Genomic DNA, 24779 nt, shown 5'->3' with positions numbered 1-24779 from the left:
CTTCTACTATGTATTAACACCTTTGACTGTAACAACACATGTTTCTCTCATCATTTAAACATGTATAGTACATGGTCCAAACTGTTTCTACTTACTGCCTGTCAAGGATTAGGACAGACAAAAGAATGAACGAGAGGTTGTCTGTTCAGTTTAGACTCTGACTCTCTCTCTCTCTCTCTCTCCCTCTCTCTCTCTCTCCCCCCCCCCCCTCCTCTGTCCCTGCAGGAGAGTCTGTGTCTGTGATCAAACACACTGACCCGGTGCCTGACCCCCGCGCCGTCAACCAGGATAAGAAGAACATGCTCTTTTCAGTGAGTCACTCAGGAGGACCAGCCCCACCTTTCATACCATTCTTCCACCTTTTTATAGATCACTCACTGAACCCTTAAGTTTTCAAACCCTGTCTGGTGATATGTACCTGTAGTAGTGCTGCACGATTAATCTAATTGCAATTGCAATCTTGATGTCAGCCTGTGCAATTATATAACCGCAAAAAAGTCTGCAATTTAGTTAAATAAATGTGTGTGTGTGTGCTAAATGCATGCTAAATGCATGCAAGTGAAAGCCCGCAATTTCTCACATTAAATGTCCAAATCCGAGCCGTTAAAGAGCTGTATATATGCGTATAAAAATGTTTGCACACATAATGTAGCAACTGTTGCGGTCACAATGGTTTGAAAAAGTTAGACGAGTACATCATCAATAACGTTTGAATGGTAATCCATTTTGTAAATACATTTGTTGAAACATCTTTGTTGGCAAACGGCTCCTTTTTTCATTGACACTATCTAACGTTGGCAAGCTAAGCATGCGTAGCTCGACCTGTGTAACGTGTGTTCCGCTGGGAAAGGCTGTTTATCACTGTATACAACTTGGTTTAATCCAAAAGTCCATTCGGAAACGTTGTATTATGAAATTAAACATTCAGGGATGTCTGGTCACTGTACTAGTCTCCCTATGGTCAGGAATGTAAACAGACGTCACCAGCCACCCGGGAGGAAATCAAAGTAACTATGGGAGGCTGTTGGGGTCAAAAAGGTTAATGTGATTAATTAAGATTATAAAATGAATCGAAAAAAATGTACGTGTTAACCTCTTAAATAAAACGCCTGTCGAGTGCATACCCAAAGTAATTCGAAAGCTATTCTTGAACCATTTATAGCACATGCATGAGTCTGGCCTCTTTTTGAAAGGAAAGATTCAGAATTTTTCTTCCACAACAGGAAGTATCACTGTGCTACTCTAATAATAATAATATAATAATAATGCATACAATTATTAGATGTACAGAGGTTTGAACACACTTTAGCAAACAGATGCCTCTTACAGGTTCCAGCTGAGAGGTATGAGCTGGAAAACACAATGGGTCCAGCCTGAAGTCTTATCTAGTACAGGTCCAAAGTTGATAACGATACAGCAGAAAATGAGTTTTACACATGTTTTTCTAATGGTATGCAGCAGATGTCCGAACGAGTCTTGAACTTTCGGCAGATGGAAAACAATGTATATCCTGGGAAATATCCCTTGCGTGAGATATGGTCGTTTCCAGAATTTCATTGGCTACAAAAACGGTCAATAATTTTCACCGTCAGAGGTGATTGGTCCGATCACCGGGAGGTGAAACCGAAGGTGGTCACTTTGACAGCCCTATTTTTTTTATATAAAGATTGCATGTAATTACAATTAGTTTGTATGTTTGAGTTGAGACGTTTTAAAATGATGAGTAATCTCTGCATTTTCCTTGATAACCAAGCAAGTATTTGTATTTAATAAAAAAAATATATATTATATCGCAAGCAAAATATTGGTCTCTTTCAATCCCACTCTTTCAGCAAATCGTGTAGCCCTAACCTGTAGTACTGTCCTGTAGTACTGAAATATAGTACCGTTAGGTGATATGTAGTACTGTCGGGTGATCCATCACATTGATGCTCCAGGTGATTGTACATGACATAACTGCAGAATACAACATTTCATGGCCACAACATTTCAAAACGGATTTGTATGGATTTTTGTTGCAAGGGTTCAATTCTTCTCTGCTCCTCTTCCCTTTGTTTTTGTCATCCTTTTCTTCTCCCACCTTCCTTCTCTCACCCTGTTATCTCTGAGGGACTGAGACCACCGTCAAACACTTTACGCCCCCGTCCTGTCCTCCCTGCTCCTCTTCAGAAACTTTCCTCAATGTCTTGTTAACATTTGATATCGTAGATCAGTTCTTCCTTTTTGAATTTCATTCCAGAAAAAAAAAAGACCTTGAAGCCTTTTCTCCACCAGCTGACGTCGTATAATTTGTTAGCATTCCCCATTTAAACCAATGGGTATTGCAAGCTGATAGATGGTGGCTAACGTTAGCAGTATCCAATGTTTTCAATAAAGCATGCTAACAATGATAAGATGAGAAGAAGTGGGGACTGCTGGATAAATAATATGCTTTTCAGTGAAGGCCATAGTGTGGTGCCAGGAGAAACTAAAGCAGACTAACATTCAATATGTCAGGTTGTGGTGCCAGGAGAAACTAAAGCAGAATAACATTCAATATGTCAGGTTGTGGTGCCAGGAGAAACTAAAGCAGACTAACATTCAATATGTCAGGTTGTGGTGCCAGGAGAAACTAAAGCAGACTAACATTCAATATGTCAGGTTGTGGTGCCAGGAGAAACTAAAGCAGAATAACATTCAATATGTCAGGTTGTGGTGCCAGGAGAAACTAAAGCAGACTAACATTCAATATGTCAGGTTGTGGTGCCAGGAGAAACTAAAGCAGACTAACATTCAATATGTCAGGTTGTGGTGCCAGGAGAAACTAAAGCAGAATAACATTCAATATGTCAGGTTGTGGTGCCAGGAGAAACTAAAGCAGAATAACATTCAATATGTCAGGTTGTGGTGCCAGGAGAAACTAAAGCAGAATAACATTCAATATGTCAGGTTGTGGTGCCAGGAGAAACTAAAGCAGAATAACATTCAATATGTCAGGTTGTGGTGCCAGGAGAAACTAAAGCAGAATAACATTCAATATGTCAGGTTGTGGTGCCAGGAGAAACTAAAGCAGACTAACATTCAATATGTCAGGTTGTGGTGCCAGGAGAAACTAAAGCAGAATAACATTCAATCTCTACTAACTAAAACTCAACGTGTCTAGTTATGTGTTTTAATCTGGCCTCCTACTAACTGAAACTCAACGTGTCTAGTTATGTGTTGTAATCTGGCCTCCTACTAACTGAAACTCAACGTGTCTAGTTATGTGTTGTAATCTGGCCTCCTACTAACTTAAACTCAACATGTCTAGTTATGTGTTGTAATCTGGTCTCCTACTAACTAAAACTCAACGTGTCTAGTTACGTGTTTTAATCTGGTCTCCTAACGTCCCCCAGGGCACCAACATTGCTGCCGGCAAGGCTGTGGGTGTGGTGGTGGCCACGGGTGTCAACACAGAGATCGGCAAGATCCGTGACGAGATGGCCGCCACCGAACAGGAGCGCACGCCGCTGCAGCAGAAGCTGGATGAGTTCGGAGAGCAGCTCTCCAAGGTGAGCTTCTGATGGAGAATCACTTTTATATCTTCTGACTGTGTTGCCAATATGGAAACATGTCCTGGAAGTCATCCGTTTCCTCTCTGCTTTCTGATTTGTCAGCCACTTTCATTTATATGGATGCATTTTTAAATGTAATTACTTTTTAGCCTAAGGGCTACTCTTCCAAGAGTCCTGCATATTTAAAACATGCTTTAATCAATAATACATGTTTTTTTAACAGATGAGTTAAAGTACAAGTAACAGCTTAATGCTTAGTTATGCAACGCTAGATTAAATTACAACATCACTTCACAACAATAATAGCCTCGCAATAGATTAAAGCTTTTATGAGCAGTCCACTACCCTCAGTATTTTTGCTTTGAGATGGTTTGAAGACTGAGAGGGAGACACGGTAGGTCAAAAGTTATGATGATCAACTGTAATCTAAACTAATCTAATGTACTATCTTTCATAGGAGAGTGAGCAGTCTCCTCCCGTTTTAGTATTTTTGGTTACATGCCCGGAACAGAGTGACAGGGCCGCAACTCTATGAACATGCTTGGGCCATCTGGCGTTACTTCAATATCCAACATCTAACTTGATTTCTAGATATCTAGCTGGTGGCCAGTGTTGTCAGTCGAAGCAATAGACTTACTCCTCTCCATTCGCTTGCTCGCAGAACCCTACCGGCAGTGCCTACATGTACCAGGATGCATTGCACGCAAGCTTGAACACACTAACTGGCTTGTCTAGGGAGCTTTTCTCATTCAAATATAATCATTTTAATGTAAAGAAAATTAAATGTAATAAAATGGAATACATTTTAATCATCGTTAATTTCTCATTCATCACCGAGAGGGAGAGATGTGTGTGCATGTGTGTTCTATCTCGCTTGTACAGTGGCATTAAAACACTGATTCCTTTTTCAGAAGGGTTAGGGTTCCACAGACGGTAGTTATGATCAATTTAGACGAGTCAGCAGGCGAGACTTTCCCACAGGAGCGCCTCAAGAGCTCAGTCAAGCAACCAGCAGAATCCTTTAAACCTCCGCTCCAGACTTTTCACAATAAAAGTCTTCAAGTCAAAGTCTGATACATTTTCATGAACAAAAAGTATAAAAGTGCAATAAATACAGAGGATATAGTGTAGAGTTTTTTTTAGATGAGACCTTTTATAGTGATAAGGCTTCAGTTGATGGGTTCATCGAATTCATGAATTGTGAAACCAGCTCATTTGTAAATCAGTGTTTAAAGGTTACCTAAGTATTTAAATGGTTGATTGGATATTTGATGATTAGAGGGCTTTGTCAAAATACTCCTGCCAGGTATGTCACAAGATTCTTTATTGAGACAGTAGGAAGGCTGAGAGGCAGAGTAGAGGAGACACGGGAGAGAAGGTTCTTTATTGAGACAATAGGAAGACTGAGAGGCAGACAGAGTAGAGGAGACACAGGAGAGAAGTCTCTTTGTTGAGACGGTAGGAAGGTTGAGAGAGAGACAGAGTAGGTGAGACACAGGAGAGAAGGTTCTTTGTTGAGACAGTAGGAAGGTTGAGAGGCAGTCAGCCAGAGAGAAGACTGGTTGGATTCAGTCCTAGTCCAGCAAGGGGCAGGGGTCTTAACCACTCCACTATCTCTGGGCACTAATCTGTTGTGATCTAACCCCAGGTAATTTCCTTGATCTGCATTGCGGTTTGGATCATCAATATCGGACATTTCAACGACCCTGTCCATGGAGGATCTTGGATCCGCGGAGCTGTGTACTACTTCAAGATCGCTGTGGCCCTGGCTGTGGCTGCCATCCCAGAGGGTAAAGCAGCTGGACTGAGCTTTAATTTAACCAGCCATTTTGGGTCCATAATTCAATACAATTTAGGTTACCATACTAGAAGGCACACCAAATAGCCCAGTGGTTCTCAAACTGTTTTAGTCAGCCCCCCTTGGGTAATTCTTGTGGTCCCCCCCCCCCCTTATATTTAAACATTTTGACAGTATCTTTTGTTTTCAGATCTTTTTTTTAGGGGGGGATAGCTAACTAACTCATTTTGTGTAACTGAAACCTAGCAACAGTGTTGGTTTACAGCTTTCATGTGCAACACATTTATCCGTGTATCATTTGATCATTTCATATCCGATTTAGAATCCGAAATCACAAATCAGAAAACCAATCTTCTGTTTTTACTTCTGAAGTTAAAAATAGAACATGAGAAAATGTGATTTCTTCTTTTTTTTTTTTTCGATTTTGTCCTTTCTCCGCCGATGACGTGTTTACACGTCATTCCTCGCCATGCGTAATCTGCCAATGACGGGTTACGGTGTCTTTGAGATCAATATTTCATATTTTCGTCATGGTATTCACATTTCACCCACGGAGTCTTTTCTGGTGTAAGACAACTCTGCAATGCTTCAATACCGCCACCTGGTGGCCGATCGGCGAGTTGCCAAAACCGGAAGTAGTTGGAAGTGCTTAGTCCGTCCCCTATTCCTTCCGGCCACTCGCTATCGCTTGCGGGACTCTATCCAGACACCGTGCATATCGATCCGTTGCCATAACTCAATAAACAACATGATTGGATGTATATTAGTATTATACAAACCGGAACTGGATCACCTAGATCAACATCCCATAATAGCGATCTTTTTGCTCCACGCTCATCACCTAACGGTAAGAGGAGACTGGGGTGAGTTTCAGCGTTTTTCTTTACCATTTTCGATACAAACTGCTCTGATCTATATATCACCCATACTACATAAATTATTTAACGTCGGCCACGGAATTATAAACGATATATAAATATACCGGTAAATTTTTATCTTCCGTCGATCGGTATCAAACTGCATTTGATGATCTAATATATGCATTTATGGCTATATCTCACGTTCTATGAAATACTGCAGAAAACGATAAAAACATATTTATACTCTAGACCGTATTATTGTTTGAATGTGTGAATGAAAAAGTAAAACGTTCCTACATCCTGAACGATAGATAATTGATGTTGAATGGGCCATAGTAATGTCAATTTAGCAATACAATTTAAAAAGTTATAGCCCTGCAAAGAAGGTGAACATCTCCATAGACGAATAGAGCTGGCAGAGAGGCTACTAGGATGGATATAAGCTCAGGCAGAGAATGGGTTAACATCAGCAAATGTCAAACTGAACACAATTTGTTTGGCCCCTCCTGACCGTCGGTTATGTTTGACCTTGATCTAAGGAATGAATGAGAAAAAGATTCAATTGCCTCCTATATTGAACTGATCACAGCCCTTTCCAGTTCTGTATCTGAAACATGACGTTTGAGCCCAGACACGCACACGTTCCAAAGCATTATTGAGCAAACGCTGACGTATTTAACCAATTATAACCACTTAATAATCATCTCATACAGGTGTGCATGTATGTGGAGAGGAACTTGACTCACTTAAATAACTTTAAAATGTTTTCACCTGCCATGTTGACGTTGATATTGCATACTGTATTCTGTCATAGCCTGCACCCTGATATATGATAAGAGCAAAGTCTGTCTCCTTCGGTCTGTCTGTCTGTCTCTGTGACTTGTCGTGCAGAACTTGTAAGTCGCTTTGAATAAAAGCGTCAGCTAAATGACAATGTAAATGTCTCTACCTCTCTCTATCTCTCTGTATCTGTCTCTATCTCTTATCTCTCTCTTGATCGATCTATTTTTCTCTTTCTTCCGTCTCTCTTTACCATTTCCCTCTTTCTCTTTTTCTCTCCCTCACCATCTCTCTCACCATCCCTCTTTTTCTGTCCATCTCCCTCTCTCACCATCTCGCTCTCCTCTCTCTCACCATCTTTTTCTCTTTCTCTTTCCAGGTCTGCCAGCTGTTATTACCACCTGCCTGGCCTTGGGCACTCGGCGGATGGCCAAGAAGAATGCCATCGTCCGCAGCCTGCCCTCTGTAGAAACCCTGGGCTGCACCTCCGTTATCTGCTCCGATAAGACAGGAACACTGACCACCAATCAGATGTCTGTCTGCAGGGTGAGACAGCGAGCGAGGGAGGGAGGGAGGGAGGGAAGGGAGGGATGATTAAATGGTGGGTGGATGGATGCTAGAGTTGGGTACCAGTGACAACATGCTCGGTACTACCTGCACCAAATCACTACATTCATTTCAGTGCATCGTTTTGATGGTCGTGCATAACAGTCGCCCTTTTATGGTCAGGGAAGTTGCAGAAGACTTGTCTCTCACCTACTTCCCAGCCAGCAGTGTCTCATGCACTTCCAAAGTGACAGACAATAAGCAGAACAGCATTGTGTCGAAAGCAAAACGCTCTCAAGTCTGGCTCAGCTTCACTGAAATGACGATGGCGGCACCGGACGATTGGTAGCATTTTGCAAATTTTTACTTGGACGTGCCAATTATTGTCTGTAGGGTGCACCGATTCAAACAAAAAAAATTACAGCTTTTCAAGATTTGTTCAAAAGGTGCAACAAGTGTACATTGTCCATCCCACTATCTAAGTCCACTAATCTATTCTGCTGTGCAAGATAAAGAGTGTTTGGTACGGGCGTCTCTCTCTCCCCACCTCTGTCTTGCAGCGCGCAGTATGGGTTACAGTAGATGACAACATGCTGTTGTAAATGAGCGCTTTTGAAATGTGAAGGAATATTTCAATGGCTAAAGTACAACTAGACAATTACATACTGTAAGCAGTGTGGTGCAGCCATGTGTTGGATCTGAGGGTCTGTGTCCCCTGGTTGCAGGATTTCAGAGGCAGGACAGAAGGAACAGTGAGCGATTGAGTTATGTGTGAAACTACAGTACCGTAATTTTGGACTAAGCCGCTGCTTTTCCCCCCATTTTTCAACCCTGCGGCTTATATAACGGTGCGGCTAATCTATGGATTTTTACAGCTAACTGGGCGCGCTCCCTCAGCTCTGTGACCGTCAGATCAGACTCTTAAATCTGCTGCAGCAGTGCACGCCTTGCCCCTCCCCCTCACAGACCCACGTCAACAAACCATTACGGCAAGAGTCTAGTGTATGAGCAGCTCAGAGCTCCTCTTTCAACATAACTGAAGCATTAAACAAAATGACCCAGTCAACGAACTATTCACTTTAGTTTATTAATGCATGAGGCATTGTCTAATGTTATCTAGCTACTGATGGCTCCTGATATCATCAGTTTGGCATTCGATTTCGCAGGTGCTGGCTAACTAACGTGGCTATCGTTCTGTGAGCTGGCGTTGGTACCTGGCTGGCTAACCAGCGTGGCTATCGTTCTGTGAGCTGGCGTTGGTACCTAGCTGGTGCTAACTAGCGTGGCTATTGTTCTGTGAGCTGGTGTTGGTACCTAGCTGGTGCTAACTAGCGTGGCTATCGTTCTGTGAGCTAGCGTTGGTACCTGGCTGGCTAACTAGCGTGGCTATCGTTCTGTGAGCTGGCGTTGGTACCTAGCTGGTGCTAACTATCGTGGCTATCGTTCTGTGAGCTGGCGTTGGTACCAGCGTTTCCGTTAGCCGGTAATTACCGGTATTTGACCGGCAAAATCTGGTGAAGTCCGACATATCTAATCTCTCCGGTCATAATGTCCGGTGAAAATAATTCCCTCTAAACACAATTAGATTATTTGAATTGTATTAAAATAGGCTAAAATTAAATAGCCTATGCGATGAACGAAACAATCATTACATTTGTCGTTGCTTCACCAAGCAGCCGGTCAATGACATCCTGTGTCAGCGAGCTGGCAGCTGATATATTTACGTGAAGCATGGCTTGGCAGGGTGCAGTACTCCAATTCAGCCATTGGCAATTCAGCTGTTGGGTGGGGGCGCTGCTGACACCGCTGCTCTGCTCTGTCTGCTCCTGCTCCATGCTTCACGTAAATATATCAGCTGCCAGCTCGCTGACACAGGATGTCATTGACCGGCTGCTTGGTGAAGCAACGACAAATGTAATGATTGTTTCGTTCATCGCATAGGCTATTTAATTTTAGCCTATTTTAATACAATTCAAATAATCAAATTGTGCTTAGAGGGAATTATTTTCACCGGACATTATGAGCAGCAGCACCAAGTCGTTGGGAGGTGGAGATATACATCACGGCGCAAACCCACGATAATGTTGCCGTCTCTCTGCCAAATTTCTCAGTTCTTCGCTTGATATAATTAATACAAATGTCCAATATAACGGAATTCGTTAGCTCATAAAAATGTGATTATAACAGACTGCTGTTTATTAAGGTCGGGCAGACTGCCCACCGACACCTCAAGTCGGCAGCAGCACGCAGTCTCGAGGGACTTATTTTATTTGGAATATATTAATGACTGTATATACGCAAAAGTAGTCTAGTTTTAAGTTAAAATATTATAAATGCCTTGATGATGTCATTCTTTATATAGGCCTATCAATTGTTTTTAAGCTCAATAAACTCTGACCGGAATTTATCCCATTTGTCCGGTAGATTGAAATCTACCGGACATTCAGACCTGCAAAAAAAAATTCTAACTGAAACCCTGGTTGGTACCTAGCTGGTTAACTAGCGTGGCTATCGTTCTGTGAGCTGGCGTTGGTACCTAGCTGGTGCTAACTAGCGTGGCTATCGTTCTGTGAGCTAGTGTTGGTACCTGGCTGGCTAACTAGCGTGGCTATCGTTCTGTGAGCTGGCGTTGGTACCTAGCTGGTGCTAACTAGCGTGGCTATCGTTCTGTGAGCTGGTGTTGGTACCTAGCTGGTGCTAACTAGCGTGGCTATCGTTCTGTGAGCTGGCGTTGGTACCTAGCTGGTGCTAACTAGCGTGGCTATCGTTCTGTGAGCTGGCATTGGTACCTAGCTGGTGCTAACTAGCGTGGCTATCATTCTGTGAGCTGGCGTTGGTACCTAGCTACCGTTGCTGTTTAACACTTTGAATGCCAGCCACGCGTTTTGTCGTTAGTTCATGCCGACCTTTGAGTGCCCGCCAACGCTATATAGCGTTTGTTTGTCTATTTTTTTATTGGCGATTTGAATTCATATTTCATCAATCGAGCCTCACGCTAGTGTTGCAGACTCTCTGAGCTCAATTGGGAAGATACCGCCCCCTATCGTTTCTCCCTGTGGTACTGCACCCCATTACTTTAGACTGACGAAGTGGGGGGGGGGTGCAGTTTCCTCATTTAACTTTTCCGTCAAGGCCAACTGAAGAATCCATTGTGCTCGCCGGCCCGGAGAACGCGTGGATTATGTATTTACAGTACCCAACACTGTAATCAATAAGCGTGATCGATAGTTTTGGGAAAGAAGATTGAACCTTTGAAAAGTCAATATAGTTAGTTGAATGATGATAACTGGGTTAATAAGGTGTCTGGAAAAAAACTGTAAATGTGGAACACACAATAAGATTGGCACAAGTGCTTTGGTCTGTAATTAGCTGTAGGCTTGAAGACCCTAGGGTCCTTCCTCGTGTTTGTTTGCAGAGGGACAATAATGTGGGAAAACGCAGTTTTACAGATTTGTAGATTTAAACTGACGAATCAATCAACTGAAGTCGTATGGTTACTGGCCGACTAAGATTTGTGACATCAAGAACAGCCCATCTAGTCAGTATATCGGGGAGGATGCAAGAATGAGAAGACACAAATCATCCCTTACATAAAGGTTTGTGTTGATTAAGTGCCATGATGGTATGTAAAGCCCATTCAAAACATGTTGCATAATCTAAAAAAAATAGTTGGTGTCTAAATACAAATAATGACCGCAGAGGTGAAGTTCCATTTGGCATCATCCCCTGGTGCAAAAGCTCCTATATTTTACTGTGGAGTCTTTATGATATTTTGTAATAAAAACATTGGATTAGCTTGAAACATTTCTTGGCATTGATAAGTCTGCTTAAATGAAAAGTTTTATGGGGAAAAATTATAATAATAATAATGTTTACATTTTTAAAGCTATATAATTCTAGAACTCGGGTAATATTCTAGAAAAACTTAAACCTAAAAGCGTTAAATGTTATACATGGAACGAGGTGGACATTTGGTTGAGAACACGAGATGAAACTTCTTGCCGAGCAATAAAGCAGACCTCTGGCAGAAAAGGATCTGTCCCGTGAGCGTTGGTGATGTTCATGAGGCTAACGATGGATATGCAGAAGGATTTATTTATACACCGGCAAGGTTTTAAAAGAGGTCGGAAAGTGCATGCATTGAAACGGCGCTGTGGTATTGATCGATTGTGTATAGTACAGCAGGCTACAGTAAGATCGTTTTTAGTAGCGTGCTCTTAAAAGTACATCGGCTACGACAACAACTGGAACAAGGAGCGCATACGACTTTTGAGATTCCAGATACGGAGCCTCGAAGTGCATTTTAACAGATCAAGACCGTACATTTGATTTATTCTGCTCCCAAGATTTTTCAAACATCTTATCGATTCATATTAGATTAAATTAATTCAACTAGCTTTAACATGGTGTTGACTAATACAGATGTCTCTCCCTCTCACCCCTGGAGAAGCATGGCGAGCTATATATGGATGTTTTTAAAATTAGACAGTGTGTTGCCAGCTCCCCCCCCCCTCTCTTTTCTTCTATTTCTTTCCTCTGCCTTTTTCTCTTTCCCTCAGGCTTTTTCCTCTTTCATCCCATCATTCCTGTAATGTAATCATTCCCCTCCTCCTCCTCTCCCTCCATCTCTGCTGCTGCTTCTCTCAGCCCTTCATCATCTTCTGCTTCTCTACTCCACTCCTCCCTCTGCTCTCCACACCTCCCCCTCTTCTCCACCTCCTCCTGTATTGGAGGCAGTATGCTGATCAGTATGCTGTAGTCAATCACTTGCAGCAGCACCTCTCTCCCCCTCACCCAGTTTCCCCATATTCACTCCGCCTCTCTTTTTAACTTCCTCCCTCTTTGTTTATCTTGGGAGGAGTATAGCAGATGTTTGTTGCTGAGCTCTCTGGCGATCAGCTCTCTGGTGATCAGCTCTCTGGTGATCAGCTCTCTGGTGATCAGCTCTCTGGCGATCAGCTCTCTGGCAATGTACCTATGCATTAAGGTTTTTTCAGCATATCTCTTAGTTACATCAATATTTTGCTGTCGGGAAGAGTTATGTTTGTGGCTTTAAGTATTTAAGTATGTAAACAGTCACAGCTGTAGAAATAGAATTGGATGTAACAATTTATCAGGTGTGCCATTATAAACATAGACGTCCTGTTTTAAACATAACTGTTTGGTCTCAACAGTAGCATTGTTGACATTTACAAAAGCCATTTCTAAATGTACCCTTTTCAATAACTATATAGGCTACAGATCATTCACAAAAGATATCAGACTCATGCATGTGCTACAAGTATAAAGTATAATAAATTGCTAATTACTTTGGGTATGCAATCGTCGGGCGTGCCCGATGCATATGTGGTTAAAAACAAATTTGTGCCCAAGAACATTTCATGAATGAGGCCCAATGTCTGTAAAGTACAAGTTACATTCAGCCCACAGCACAGGGTGTTCAACTAGGATTAGCTGCTAATGGTGTAGGATGCTATTCACAAACCTAGAAAACCACTATTTTGAATTCTTAGGGGGGTTCTGGTTTGACTTTTAGTGTGCCTTGAGATTCAGATTCAGATTCCTTTATTAAGCCATTTGTGTAAAACACATTGTTAATTGTTGTGGCATTACAGTGTATGCATTTCTCATTTATTTTCACAGTAACAACACAGACACAGGACAAACAAACAGTGCAGTGGAGGATTAATAATTTAAATACATATATATATATATATATATATATAAGTGCAGAGTTCCAGTAAAGACTAGTGCAGTGTCATTGTGCCAGTGTCACTTGGGGGCGGATGGGGGGGGGGCTGAGGCATTGATCAGCCTGGCGGCTGAGGGGTAGAAGCTCAGTCTGACAAGCTTTCACGGCCTTTGGGATCCTCAGCCTTCTCCCAGAGGGGAGCAGGGTGAAGAGGTTGTGTCCGGGGTGGGAGGGGTCGGCCATGATCTTCCTCGCCCTCTTCAGCGCCCTGGAGTCGTGCAGGGACCTGAGGGAGGGCAGGGGACAGCCTATCACCCTCTCCGCGGAGCGAATCACCCGCTGCCGCTTGGCGAGATCTTTTGCCGCTGCAGCGGGGAACCAGGGGATGATGGAGTGGGTGAGGATGGACTCAATGATGGCTGTGTAAAATTGGGCCATCATGGTCCTCTGCAGTTTGTATTTATTCAACTGCCGGAGGAAGAACATCCTCCCCTGGGCTTTTTGAGCAGGCCCGTGATGTTAAGCGCCCATCTCAAGTCCCGGGAGATAGTCATGCCAAGGAATCAACATGACTCCACGGAGGCCACCTTATTCTAGTTGGACCTTTGGTGTGCCTTGGGCCCTAAAAGGTTGAGAACCACTGGTGTGTTTTCACGCACATTATGTTTTTTGGGTATCGGGTTATATCCCAGTTAAGGTACTAGCTGGGATACAGTGTTTATATGCATCTTCAGATCCTGCTCAGTGCTCACCAATACTCTTGAAGAGTAAGGGGAATATTGAGTTTTATAGATCTGTCACATGTGACTATTTTGGCATTTGGGTATTCTGTTGATTGTTGTGATGAGTAATCAAGCTCATTACATTAGTAACAAGCTCAGAATACTATGCTACAGTCTACTGTAAACATGATTGAACTCTGCTGTGACCCTGGTCTGAGTACCCCCCCCCCAAATCAGAGTAGGGTATACCTAAAAATAGCAGCATTATTTTATTATATAAAAAATGTAAAAAAAAAAATGTAAACCTGATTTGCTCTTATTTTTTTGTGGGTGGGCTGAGTGAACTGGTAGTGCCTCTCTGACGTCACAGGCCCTTTGAAGTCTGATCCCTGCCTCAGGCGAGAGCATGAGGAGTGTACCGCCTCCTCCTTTTATTCCTCTTTAGATTGTTCTCTCCTTCGCTACCATCCCTCCGTTCTGCCCTACTCACTCTGCAGACACCGCTGCCAGGGACCTGAAGTGTGTTATGTCTGTGTGGAGAGAGAGAAATAGGGATGATGGTGGGGGGGGAGGAAGGGGAGGAAGAAGGAACAAGAGCAGCAGAGATGAGGGCTGTTTATGTGTGAATAAGAACTGTGTGAAAGAGAGAAGTTGCTGTGGAGGCGTCAGGGTTACCCATCATGCTTTTCTCTCCCTCTCAGTCCCCCCCCCCCCCCCCCTCGCTCTGTCTCTCCCCCTCATTCAGCCCCCCCATCTTATATATATATAATATTGTGTAGGCTCCCATCCCATTCAACTCCAGCTTTAACCGCTCTGTGTTGGCAGCTGCAGAACAGCTATTGTTTCTGGTGCCCCAATACCAATATACCTATGTATTTATATATTGATTGAATAATTTATTCATATATTGACGTTGAGAACCACTGGTTCTTTTTCAGCAATGCTCTGCTTCACATGCACACCTGGGAGCTGCCCGGAACAGCCACTGTCTTCTATTCTCCTATTGTTGGTGACCCCCATTGTGGTTAGGTGCATTGTTCAAGGGCACCTCCAACAGTGTGTGAAGGGAGGGGGGAGGGTGTTATTTACTTCCCTTGCATTGATTTTTCCTGCTGGTCTGGGGATCGAACCTCTTTAACCTTTAGGCCACTGCTGCCAAATATTACTCCATTTCTCCAACTCACACAATGATATATTAACAGGGGCTTCACATGTTGCAAAAACACAGAGCTTCCTCAACCATCCCAAAACTTGTATATGAAATCTGCCTTTTTTCATCCATCATGCTGGCACCATGCCTGAATCATGCGTTTTTTACCATCTAGGGCTAAGCGATGTGGCCAGAATACCATGGCACAAGCGCTATTATTCAAAATATTTATTTTAATGTTATCTTGTAATGCAGTTGTCATGGTGCTACAATGGCTCCCCCCCTTTTTTTTCTTTTTTTTAATAATAAAAAATTATATACAGTATGTACATTCATATTATGGATGAGGTTATAGTAAAATTCTGTACATGCCCTTCATTTATAATTACAGGATGCCCTTCATTTCAAGCCTGATGCACACACTATAGCTCAACTCTGCATTAGGGTTGTGCCGATGGACTATGACTTTGAGGATGGACGATCTTCAGAGTGATCGCCAGTTGCCTTCATCAATGTTATGATGATTCTTTGATCGTCTGACTGACAACTTATTTAAGCAGAGACCTGTGCCGTTAAAACGTGATTCAAAATAGATGTTAATTAATATTCCGGTGCCTTGCTCTCGCTGTAGCCTACAGGAGTTATATCACCATTATGAATAAAAGGATGTCGGGCATCTTATCTATAGCGATGTTTTTTCCCCAGAAAGTAGTGCAAAAATGCCACTGACAACATTGCATTCATATTTGCAATAATCTCAACCTAAAATAACCTAATATGTTCACTCATAATTTTCAATAAGATGAAACACTAGTCACTAGAGCATTTATGATGTTATAAAAACATATAGACCTATTTAAGGCTGAGACGATATGCCATTTGATAAATCGGGACAAAATTATCGATTGATTTTTTTTTATTCAATTTTTTTTTATATATAATCTTTTATTTTAAAGATGATCAAATAAATGTTTTTATTTTTTTAGAAATATCACGCACACGAACTAACGTTAAATATATTTTTTTCTTTTTTAAGAAAAAAGTATGAAACTCTTTATTTAATTTTTTTTTATAATAATAATAATAATAATAATAATAATAATAATAATAATAATAACACATGCAAGAAAATTGATAAGTGACTCCACTTATCGATTTCATGCAGTTATCAATAAGTGGTCTCAGCCTTAGACCTATTAGACCTAGCACTGAGTTTAATTCCACCAGTTACTCTGATGTTGTTGCAGTGGATGTCTCTCTACCACACTGTCTCTGACCTCCTCCAGCCCAAGCCTGTCTTGCGTTTGTAAAGTTTTGACAATCCAATCAGCCAGATCACGCAAACAATCTGAATATGGAGCACATTGCCCAGCTCAACTGTACCCTGTCTCAGCCTGCCCCAACTGCAAATAACACCAAAGCCTGTTTTTATCTCACCTGATCAGCCTGCCAAAATGGTTTCACAAGCAACACAAATGTTGCAATGTAAAAATGATCCATCCCGTCTTTTATTACAAGGCCATTTCCTTCAGCATACGCCTAAATAAAGTAATGTAGACCGAGTCAGATGAGACAGAATTATTCCAGAATTCCTTTTGAATGTTATGTTTCATATTTAGAAGAAGCTCTGGTACCAAATAGCAATTCCTCCCACTGCCTCACACATTGATTTCCCCCAGATGCTCTTCATTCCTGAGTGGTTTTGTATTGACGTGGTTCTGCTATCGCTCCATTTAGTGGACCGTTTCCAAAATAATCCAATCAGTGATGCAAACATCAACAAATGGGTAAAATCAGTTGACTGGGGTCTTTGATACAAAGACTAACACTATGTATATCGTTTTCCCATCTTATTTAATTTTGTAAAACGTTTGTTTAAGTTTCTTATGTTTGCAAACATCAGAGTAAAATAGACCTAGATTCTGCTTCATAAAGTGTATATTCCATCTACAGATTTTACCCTACAAGAACGTATGTGAAGATATTTCAAAATGATAATGAAAAAATTAAGGCTGTCAAAGTTAACGCAGTATTAACGTGTTATCACCCGATTCTATTAACGCCACTATTTTTTTTAACTCACTATTAACTTACTAGACTTCACTCGGGTGTATTATTGATGCTCTCATTGATACTATGTTTGTTTCTGAAGTGTGTGTTTGTGAGAGATATAGAGAGAGGGGGGTGAGGAAGGGGCAAGAGAGAGAGAGCTGGGAGAGTGTGTGAGAGTGGGGGGGGGGGGGTGATTAATCAGCCCTTGTGTGGGTGAATGTAACAAGTTCCTAATGTTTTCTTTCTCCTATTATTTCATGCACACTTTATTCATTGTTTTAAATTATTATTTTCTTTTAAGTTACTTTGTGCATCACTCTGTTTTGAATTTGATGCAAATTTGCAATGCATGAGGGTCATCCTTTTGTGTTAAATGGCTGCATAAAGCAAGCATTTGTTGACTCATGTTGATAAGAGTATTAAAACTTGGAACTTTCGCGGCCACTGGGGCCCGTCTAATATAATGGTTGAGGGCCAGCTTTTGTAAACAAACGTGTGGCATTTTGTACAGCTAAATCTATACTTTATAGTATTGCTATATCTGTCCATTCTCAGTCAATTGAGTGCATAAACCCTTCAAAATGGCTTAAAGAAAAAAAAATGCATCAATAGGTTCTCATTTTATAGCGCCGTGAATATAAGCTTTATACCGGATTTCGGCTAGTATATTTTCTTGAAGGCTAGTTATAGAGCTAATAGCTGCTAACGTTATATCCAATGGCATTTCCGTTTTACAGATGCTACAGAAATAACTCAACTGCATAGGATCCGGACGATCCCAAAGCATGTATGCATGAAAGGGGGGGGGGGCCGGGGGACGTCGTTTATTATTATTCATTACCAATAATCGTGTTAGTTTAAGTAGCCACATACGCTGGTCGGCTGGTTGAGTATCATGGCAAGCTCTGATCGGGCTGTAATTTACGTGAGAATCTCTTACCATGAGCCGGTGGGATCCCCCCGAGCATTTCCCCGTTATCGATCACCATCTGGTAGATCGATATGTCCATTGGCTGATGATAAATCCCCTTATTGCATGGTGAAATCTGCGATTCGAAACGTAATCCAAGCTACAGGCTGCAGATCCAGAATCGTGCTACTCAAATCTCCGTTGAAAGACAACAAAGAGACTGATCCGTTCGCCCACAGGGCACATTGCAGTAGCGCGATAGCGCCCCTAAGAGGATCTGGCCGGTATTGCACATTGTCGAATTCATAGAGTAGGGAAGATCTGCAGTGCCACTCGGCGACCTTGAACAGGTTATTAAAATGGAATAAAAGCAATAACAACTTCCCACGGATATCTCCGTGATTCTGTCCACAACGCATGGATTCGAAAGCCGGATATATCCGTGCTTCCCCAATGTGTTAAGGTAGAGGGAAAAAATGCGATTAATTTGCTATTAATCGCGAGTTAACTATGGACAATCATGCGATTAATCGAGTTAAATATTTTAATCGATTGCCAGCACTAGAAAAAATATATAAAAAAAACTGATTGTGGCTTTAGTCGTGTTGCATGGGTGGTGCATACAGATGACTTGTCCAGGTCTCCTCTGCTGCACTGTCATGGCATTCCTCCGCCTGCTGCCCACCACAGCATTCATCACTGCCTGCTCCCCCTCAGCATCACTGATTGTGTTCTGTTCTTCTCTTCTGACTGAGTAGTGGGCTGCTGCCACCTGCTGGGTGTGCTGTGCAATGACTGGTAGTGCCTCCTGACCTACAGATGATCAACTGGTATCTAGTTGATCGTCATCATGGAGGTTGTCTATTTTATCAATACACTACAAACAAAGATTATTAATTTCTCCACCGTCTCTTAACGTGATCCACTCTAGTTTTTGGAAATTGCTTTTGCTTACATCATATGAAGCTGTATTCTCATTGGTAGCTCTTTGTAAGGTCAGCGGCAACCAAGGTCAAAGTTGGAAATAATTTGAACTTTGAGGGCAGCACAATTTTCTGCGCCTATTTGGACACAACCGCTCTCCCTGTAGGAAACAACCTCCAACATTTATCTCCATAAACTATTTGAAGGGACTTGAATGCTGTATTGAGAGAACTGTTTTTATTATCCATCGACTTGCTCAAAGCTTTGCTTACTTTTAGGTCCTATGTTTGTATTTCATAGATTGCTGTTATTTTCTACAGGGACAGATGTACATCTATATAATAGCTACCTGTTTCACTGCAGGGCTGTGATGTATAAAGTGTCTTAACCTCAGCATTCTGTGTCTCCTAGATATGCATCATTGACCAGGTGGAAGGAGACCAGTGCTCCCTGAAAGAGTTCACCATCACTGGGTCCACATACGCCCCAGAAGGAGAAGTGTGAGTATTCACTAACAGGGTTCTTAAATAGGATTTTTATTTTAACATTTATTGGATCAGGAAGTTACTTTCATGTTCTCTGTATCACGTTTTAAATGTGTTTGTGGGAAATGTCCGAGCTGCAAAGTAAGCCCAGAAAATGTGTATGGAATTACTTTGTTCATCGTTAGTTTCTTTCATATTTTTTTGCCAGTATGGCCGTGAAATAGGTATTAGATTATACTCAAAGTAGTCTTAAAAAGTCTTAGATTTCACTTGTTAAAACCTGCAGGAACCCTCACTAAGTATGTTTACAGGTGGGTTGGTGAATAATAAACAAACGATAATACATTTTATTTATATTGCACTTTACATTAGACAATCTCAAAGTTCTACAGGTTAAAAACATTTAGTGCTACAGATAAAAAATAAACATCAGGATCTAGAAAAAAGCTCTACTAAATAGGTGGGTTTTAAGCCACGTTAGGGATCCAGTAAGAGGACTTGAAACTATTACTGCAAGTGAAATGATCACAACTTCAGTGACACCTACAGTCCAATTGCAGCCTGCATGTGACTGATTGGTTGATAATTTTTATGTCATCCACCCAAGGTGCCCAGCCCACATGGACTTACAAGGCAGTGGCACTGCAATATACAAAACATGCAATGGTGTGGGAAATTAAAATGAATACAATCAATACCGGTACAAAAACCCATTTTACACATGTAAGGTGTTCTATCGTCTCTCCCATGCCGTACAAACAAGATTTACCACAAAGAAAACACCTTTCCTGAAACGCAGCTCAAGTCTTCCATAATCATTTAACCAAAATAAATGAGCAGACCTTGTTTTACTAAAGACTACGCTTGTGAAAAATGTCTTCCTCCTCCACCTGCTACTACAAATATGCTATCCGTGGAGACTAGTCAGTTTAAAGCTACAGGGGTCAATTGTACATATATTGTCTCACTTCATCCTCGATGTCTGTTTTAAATGCCATGTTCAGGTTCCACGATGGTAAGCAAGTCAAGTGTTCGGAGTATGATGGTCTGGTGGAGCTGGCCTCCATCTGCGCCCTCTGTAACGACTCCTCGCTGGACTACAACGAGGTGGGTGCTTCCTCCACCACCCTTTCATAATAATAATAATACATTTTATTTATAAAGTGCTTTTCAGGAACCCAAAGACGCTGACGATGAGCAAAATAAATGAACAAAGAAACAAAGAACCACGGGGAATAAGCAACAGTATGAAAACGCAGGACATACAACCATGGGTAACGAGTAACAGATCCAGAGTCCAGTAGGGGAACAGTCAGGGAAGTAAGGAAACCGAGGGGATGGGGGGGGGGGGGGGGCAGGAGAGGGAGAGAAAGTAGGGAAGGGGAAAGGGAGGTGGTAGGTTGGAGGGGGGTGGTTATGGGTAGGGAAGGTTGTATGCTTGGGAGAACAGGTAGGTTTTTAGTCGGGATTTGAAGGTAGAGAGTGAGGGGGAGTCTTGGACTGCATGAATGAACACAACACTCTTAACTTATCATCTTTAGATGATAAAGTACTCAACCTCTACTGTCTTTAACCTCTTAAGCCCTAGCCTTATTTTCAGAAAATCCGCCTAAAAATACATACCTAAGTAAATGGAAGATTGCTCCACTTCTACTAGGCCATTTGCATGTTATTGGTATCTAGGGACATCTATGGATCTGAGGGAATGTATTCCCAGTGTCAGAAATATTGTGTCTGTTACTAGGCTTGAGTAAATTGTAATGAACCAAAGGAGAATATCAATTTTCTTTTTTTTCTTTTCTTTTTTCATCTTTGATATTGAATAACACCATGCTAAAATGTACCAGACATGAAGACACTGAGCTCATTCAGCACCTTCTTGTGATCACATGTACAAAGATTCTAAGCTAAATAAGGGAAATTGGTCAGGGAAAATCACACATAAATGTTTACATTTACCAGCCACTGTGGCTGAACAATGAAAAGGTTGTTTCCATTCCACCATCACGGTCTTATATATGCGGCAGGCATATTTTTATTTAACATTTGAATGGAGATTCATCTGCTCATTGATGGTTGTGTGTTTGTCTCCAGACCAAAGGTGTGTATGAGAAGGTAGGAGAGGCTACAGAGACGGCTCTCGTCTGTCTGGTGGAGAAGATGAATGTGTTTGACACCGATGTCAAAGGACTGTCCAAGATCGAGAGAGCCAATGCCTGCAACTCTGTAAGTCACTGCTCAGCCCGTTCAAACCTGTTCCTTGAGGATGCGGGACATGTGTATGTGGGAGAATATCAGTTGTAGAGTAATGAGAATTCTTTATTTATATATCGTTTTTTCCCCCCTCAAGAATGAATCATCAAATTTTATCTGAAGTATTGAAATGTTATATATTAAGTTTCTGTTTAAACAGGCAGTACTGATCTGTTCTGGTGTGTTCTACTTCATGTCAGTTTAAACGGGCAATACTGATCTGTTCTGGTGTGTTCTACCTCGTGTCAGTTTAAACGGGCAGTACTGATATGTTCTGGTGTGTGTTCTACTCACGTCTCCAGGTCATTAAGCAGCTGATGAAGAAGGAGTTGACCCTGGAGTTCTCCAGAGACCGGAAGTCCATGTCCGTCTACTGCACCCCCAACAAGGCCCGCTCCTCCATTGGCAAGATGTTTGTCAAGGTAAAGATAACAGCACTGTCAGCAAGAGTAACGTGCAGATCAGCTCTGATGTTATTCACCTGCATTTGAATGATTTTTTTTTTTATTTTTGAACATGTATTCTCCACGTTCCTCCAAACAAATCACAATATAAAGCTCTGTCAAACAGAATCAGGACAAACATGATCGGGACAAAAGGGGTTGATCAATGGAGGAGGGTAGACAGAACTTGAGTATTGGAGAACAATAGGCTGTCTATGGTAGGTGTGTAGGATCACGAGTAGGAGGGAGGGGAACATACAATTATTCTACACCGCCAACATTCTTTAAATTATAAATTAATATCTTTGGGGGAAAAGCAATAATTGTATTCTGCACCTCTAAAAGCTGTGTGGATGTATTGTTTTAAGATAAGATTTAAGATTCACATTTTATATATAGCACCTTTTTATATATAGATAAAATTGTGTGATTACCAGTAAACGCGCCTTGAGGCATTAATTATTCATGAACATCCATAGAGTATGATCATCTCATTATGATTCCTCTCGTCTCCCCGCAGGGCGCCCCAGAGGGCGTGATTGACAGGTGTACACACATCCGTGTGGGCGGGACCAAGGTGCCTCTGACCCCCGGCATCAAGGACAAGGTGTTGTCTGTAATCAGGGAGTACGGGACGGGCCGGGACACACTGCGATGCCTCGCCCTGGCCACCAGGGACAACCCCGTGAGGAAAGAAGACCTGGTGCTGGAGGACTGTGCTCGCTTCGCAGAATACGAGGTGAGAGAGGCAGTGTTAGTGAGCCTCTTAGCCTGCGACAGCCCATATCAGGGAAGTTTTTTTGGACTTTTTGCAACCGGCACTTTGGCGACCCCTAGTGGCTCGAGTGTGCATATTTTGTAATACAATATATATATCGAATTGAAGGCTTATTTGTTGCCTGTCGATAGCGGCAAAATCCGACAAAACCCGTTCAGCGGTTCTCGAGTTACATGCCGGTATTTGAGGCTTGTGCAAAGTACACGGTATTGCGCAAAATACCACTCCCGACTCAGGCTGCAGTAGTTCCGTCAATCTAGATTCGATCTCTTTTTCTTTTTTTTATCTACTTTTTCTCCCCATTTTCTATTTTTCTCCCTTCCCCAATTTCGTATTGTCCAATTCTACCCTCCCCTGTCTCGAACGCTGTTGGCCATGCCTCCCACAAGCCGGCTGCAATGTGGACGAAGCCTTGCATCACATGTCCCCTCCGGTACTCGAGGCAGCTGTCGCATCTTTTCACCTGCACAGCGCGATCTCAGCGGCGAGGGTCTGCGTGGGGGGGACACGCCGCCCCGTTGCTTCCTGATTCTGCTGCGCAGGCGCACCAACCGACCTGTAGGAGTCGCTGTCCACAACATCCAATCCCCACCCACCAGATTCCCACCCCCTAATACTGCCAATTGTATTAGTATGAACAACCAGCCAATCTGGTAGCAACGCCGAGAGCTGGGCTCGAACCCAGCATATCTAGATCCGATCTCGAAAATGATTGTGGATCGTTGTAGCCAATGAGTGTGGCTTCCAATGATGCCCCATGTGGCGATGTGTGAATCGGGGATCTAGGTGAACAACAATTCTTTAACAGGAAGCCAAATGAATTGAAGTCTATGAGAAAACTGAGTTTTTCTTTGTACACAGTTGACCAAAATCACTCATAATCACTCATTTCTGAATGGATCTTTATGAAATTTGGATATGTACTACATAAGGCTTCAGGCTATGGCTCAGTCTGTATTTGTAAGCCATACCACCTTCTGGGGAAACACTACCTCTGGACTAGGGCTGGGCGATATGGCCTAAATATGATATCACGATATTTTCTGACCTTTCGGCGATACACGATACGCATCACGATGTTTTTCTTTTTTTCCCCAAACAATTCATTATGAGGCTTACCAAGACAGTATTTGAGTTTGCAAGCTAACATTAAAGACAAAATAAAATACCCATGCATTTAGCATTTTTATATTATATATTAGATTTAGATTATTGGATTATTAGATTACTTTAAAATCAACTTTAGACGAACAGCAGCAAGTATAGCTCGTTTTTCATATGAAGGGTACAGCAGTATGCTTGTATTATTCTGATTATGTGATCAAAGTGATCATTTTGATTTGTATTTACCTTGTATTGCCGACATCGCCGTCAAGCTTGCTGCCATGATGGTTGATACTTCCGCATTTCGGGACGCGAAGTGGGAGATATCGGGGTATATAAAAAACTCCCATATGACCTAGTAGGAATTACCACTAGGAGGCTGACGTGAATGGCTTTTCCCAGTCGGAAGCTGGTTCTTCCGCTTCTTCCCACCTGACGTGAACGCACCATAGCACCAATCGGCAAGCAGCGCTATTCTTTTTTTACTTCCTGAATGCCCTCCTTGATTTTAACGAGAGCTCAGCTCAACGACAACAACAACAGCTCACCGCAGCCGACGAGTGATTACTAGCGCACCGCAGCATGACAACGAGGCATAATGATTTTACTGCAACAAATGTTATAATAAAAGCCTTTCCATACATCTGTCTGATTGAAAACTTTATTAACAGACCGCAGAATGGGCACGCACAACTCGGCACGGACTGAGATATGAACAGTAACGCTTGCTATCTATGTCGTCATCGGAC

The 24779-nt window shown here is 42.1% G+C and overlaps 1 protein-coding gene across 2 annotated transcripts in view; it reads left to right on the top strand.

Annotated features, from left to right (window-relative positions):
• The window catches only part of LOC311237502 (sarcoplasmic/endoplasmic reticulum calcium ATPase 2), a 109341-nt gene that overhangs the window by 73131 nt on the left and 11431 nt on the right, over positions 1-24779 (top strand). For both annotated transcript variants that reach the window (XM_084325422.1, XM_084325421.1), the window contains exons 7-15: positions 226-311; positions 3375-3530; positions 5182-5323; positions 7351-7517; positions 19379-19467; positions 20457-20559; positions 21547-21678; positions 22008-22127; positions 22669-22887. In XM_084325422.1, the coding sequence (XP_084181548.1) occupies positions 226-311; positions 3375-3530; positions 5182-5323; positions 7351-7517; positions 19379-19467; positions 20457-20559; positions 21547-21678; positions 22008-22127; positions 22669-22887 (1214 nt within the window). The remainder of the gene's footprint in view (positions 1-225; positions 312-3374; positions 3531-5181; positions 5324-7350; positions 7518-19378; positions 19468-20456; positions 20560-21546; positions 21679-22007; positions 22128-22668; positions 22888-24779) is intronic.

This window comes from Notolepis coatsorum (assembly GCF_963971535.1).
Source record: "Notolepis coatsorum genome assembly, chromosome: 11".
Taxonomy (NCBI): Eukaryota; Metazoa; Chordata; class Actinopteri; order Aulopiformes; family Paralepididae; genus Notolepis; species Notolepis coatsorum.
Note: the sequence above shows the minus strand (reverse complement) of the source record. Positions and strands in the feature narration are given on the sequence as shown.